Source organism: Apteryx rowi, unplaced genomic scaffold, assembly GCF_003343035.1.
Source record: "Apteryx rowi isolate R43461 unplaced genomic scaffold, aptRow1 scaffold_999, whole genome shotgun sequence".
In the NCBI taxonomy this organism is placed as follows: domain Eukaryota; kingdom Metazoa; phylum Chordata; class Aves; order Apterygiformes; family Apterygidae; genus Apteryx; species Apteryx rowi.
In genome coordinates, this window is record NW_020451314.1 from 122,277 (window position 1) to 124,592 (window position 2,316).

Genomic DNA, 2,316 nt, shown 5'->3' on the forward strand with positions numbered 1-2,316 from the left:
CCATGGTGCCTCCTCACTCCCGCTGTGCCCAGGCTGGAGGACGAGGTGCAGAAGCGGGAGGATGCGGAGCAGAACCTGCTGCTCTTCCGCAAGGTGAGCGGCTGGGGGGTCCCGGGGGGGGGCCTGTGCCGGCCCACGTCCACGTGCCTGTGTCTGCACGGGCACCGGGGCTGGGGGGGCTGGAGCAGCCCGCGGGGCACGGCGGAGGCCGGGCAGCATCTGCGTGTGTGATGCACAGCCCCGTGCAATGCCCGCCGGCGACGCCGTCTCGCGCGTGGCTGCTTCACCCGGCTGCGCCCACGCGACCCCACCGGCCCCTGGTGCACAGCAGCGTGCAAAGGCCCCGGGGGGGATGGGGGGGATGGGGGACACATGCGGGGGGGGGCCCCATCCCCTCCGCGCCGCCCCTGCGGCTCGGCCGCTCCTCTCCCCGCAGGACGTGGACGACGCCACGCTGTCCCGCCTGGAGCTGGAGCGCAAGATCGAGCTGCTCATGGACGAGCTGCAGTTCCTGAGGAAGCTGCACGAGGAGGTGGGGAGGGGGTGGCGGGGGGACGGCAGGGGGCAGCCGGACCCCCGCACCGCGCCGTGGCGTGGCGTGGCGTGGCGTGACGTGCCGGCGGGGCGCGCAGGAGCTGCGGGAGCTGGAGGCGAGCGCGCAGAGCCGGGCGGCGCCGGCGGAGGCGGCACGGGCGGAGGCGTGCGCCCCGGACCTGACGGCCGCCCTGCGCGACATCCGCACCCAGTACGAGAGCATCGCCGTGAGGAACCTGCAGGAGGCCGAGGACTGGTACAAGTCCAAGGTAGCGGGCGCCGCGCCGTACGGGGCCGGGGAGCGGCGCGCGGGGCCGGGGTGGCCCTGGCAGCCCTGATGCCCCCCCCCCCCAAAATCCCCGCAGTTCGCCGACCTCTCGGACGCGGCGAACCGCAACCACGAGGCACTGCGGCTGGCCAAGCAGGAGATGAGCGAGTCGCGGCGGCACATCCAGAGCCTCACCTGCGAGGTGGACGGGCTCAAGGGCACGGTGAGCGCGGCGCGGGCACCCCGGCGGCGGGGGCAACGCCATGCGCGGCCCCCCCTCACCACCACCCCCCCCGCCGCCCCCCCCCCCAGAACGAGGCGCTGCAGCGGCAGATGCGGGAGATGGAGGCGGCGTTCGGGGCCGAGATCGGCACCTACCAGGCCGCCGTGGGGCGGCTGGAGCAGGAGATGGAGCACATGAAGGAGGAGATGGGCCGGCACCTGCGCGAGTACCAGGACCTGCTGCACGTCAAGATGGCCCTGGACATCGAGATCGCCACGTACCGCAAGCTGCTGGAGGGCGAGGAGAGCCGGTGAGCCCCGTGCTGGCCCCGGCCCCCCCCGCCCAGGGCTGGCCCCCCCCGCTCACCCGCTGTCGTCGTCCCCCCCCCCCAGGATCGCCATCCCCGTGCACGCCATGGCCCCCTTCAGCACCAGGAGCTCAGGTGAGGGGCAGCCACGGCCGGAGAGGAGAGGTGGGAAGGGGGGGACCTTGCAGGGGGCCCCGGTGTGTCCCCCCTGGTCATGCYGCTGCGTGGGGTGGCATTGCATCCGTGTGCATCCCGGGGTGGCATTGCACCCGCGTGCACCCCACATTGCAATGCACCTGCATGCACCCCGGGGTGGCACCGTACCCACGTGCACCCGTGGGACGGGGGGGCTCGGGGGGTGGCTGACGGCCTCCCCGCGCCCCAGCCTTCGAGCCGCAGCCGGTGGAGATGCACGCCAGGAGGATGGTGCTCATCAAAACCATCGAGACGCGGGACGGGCAGGTGAGTGCCGGGGGCCGGCGGGCACGGCGGGGGGACACCTGGGTCCCCGCGTCCCCAACGCTGCTGTCCCCCCACAGCAGGTGGTGACAGAGACGCACAAGGAGCGAGCGGAGCCTGGGCAGTGACGCAGCCGACACGGGCTTGGCGCGGGCTGGCGCCGGAGCCATCGAGCAGCCGGAGCCGCCGAGCGCCCCGGCAGGATGCAGCCGCAGAGCTGGCGCGCCAAGCGCTGCTCCTGGAGCCGGGGCTCATGGCCGGGCGCAGGCAGACGCCGAGATGGCTCCTTCCCCCTTGTATTTATTGATATTTATTTATTTCCCCTGTCCTGGAAACTTGGCTGGACGCAGCGGTTTCCTGCCCTGCCCGACCCGGGGGGTCCTGGCTGCCCTCGCCCCGATGGCGGTGCCGCTCGTCCCGGTGTTGTCCCCTCCCRGCCCCCCCTCCAGCCCCCTGCTTGCCCCTGCCATGCCGTGGGGCTCGGGGTGCCCCAGCCCCAGGGAGCCAAGAGGTGTGGGGCTGGCA

General features: G+C 73.6%; 1 protein-coding gene across 1 annotated transcript in view; it reads left to right on the top strand.

Annotated features, from left to right (window-relative positions):
- The window catches only part of PRPH (peripherin), a 6,258-nt gene extending 4,339 nt beyond the window's left edge, over positions 1-1,919 (top strand). The window contains exons 2-9 of the mRNA XM_026055452.1: positions 31-93; positions 437-532; positions 633-803; positions 900-1,025; positions 1,115-1,335; positions 1,418-1,467; positions 1,718-1,794; positions 1,872-1,919. Coding sequence (XP_025911237.1) covers positions 31-93; positions 437-532; positions 633-803; positions 900-1,025; positions 1,115-1,335; positions 1,418-1,467; positions 1,718-1,794; positions 1,872-1,919 — 852 coding nt within the window. The remainder of the gene's footprint in view (positions 1-30; positions 94-436; positions 533-632; positions 804-899; positions 1,026-1,114; positions 1,336-1,417; positions 1,468-1,717; positions 1,795-1,871) is intronic.
- Positions 1,920-2,316: the final 397 nt, after the last annotated feature.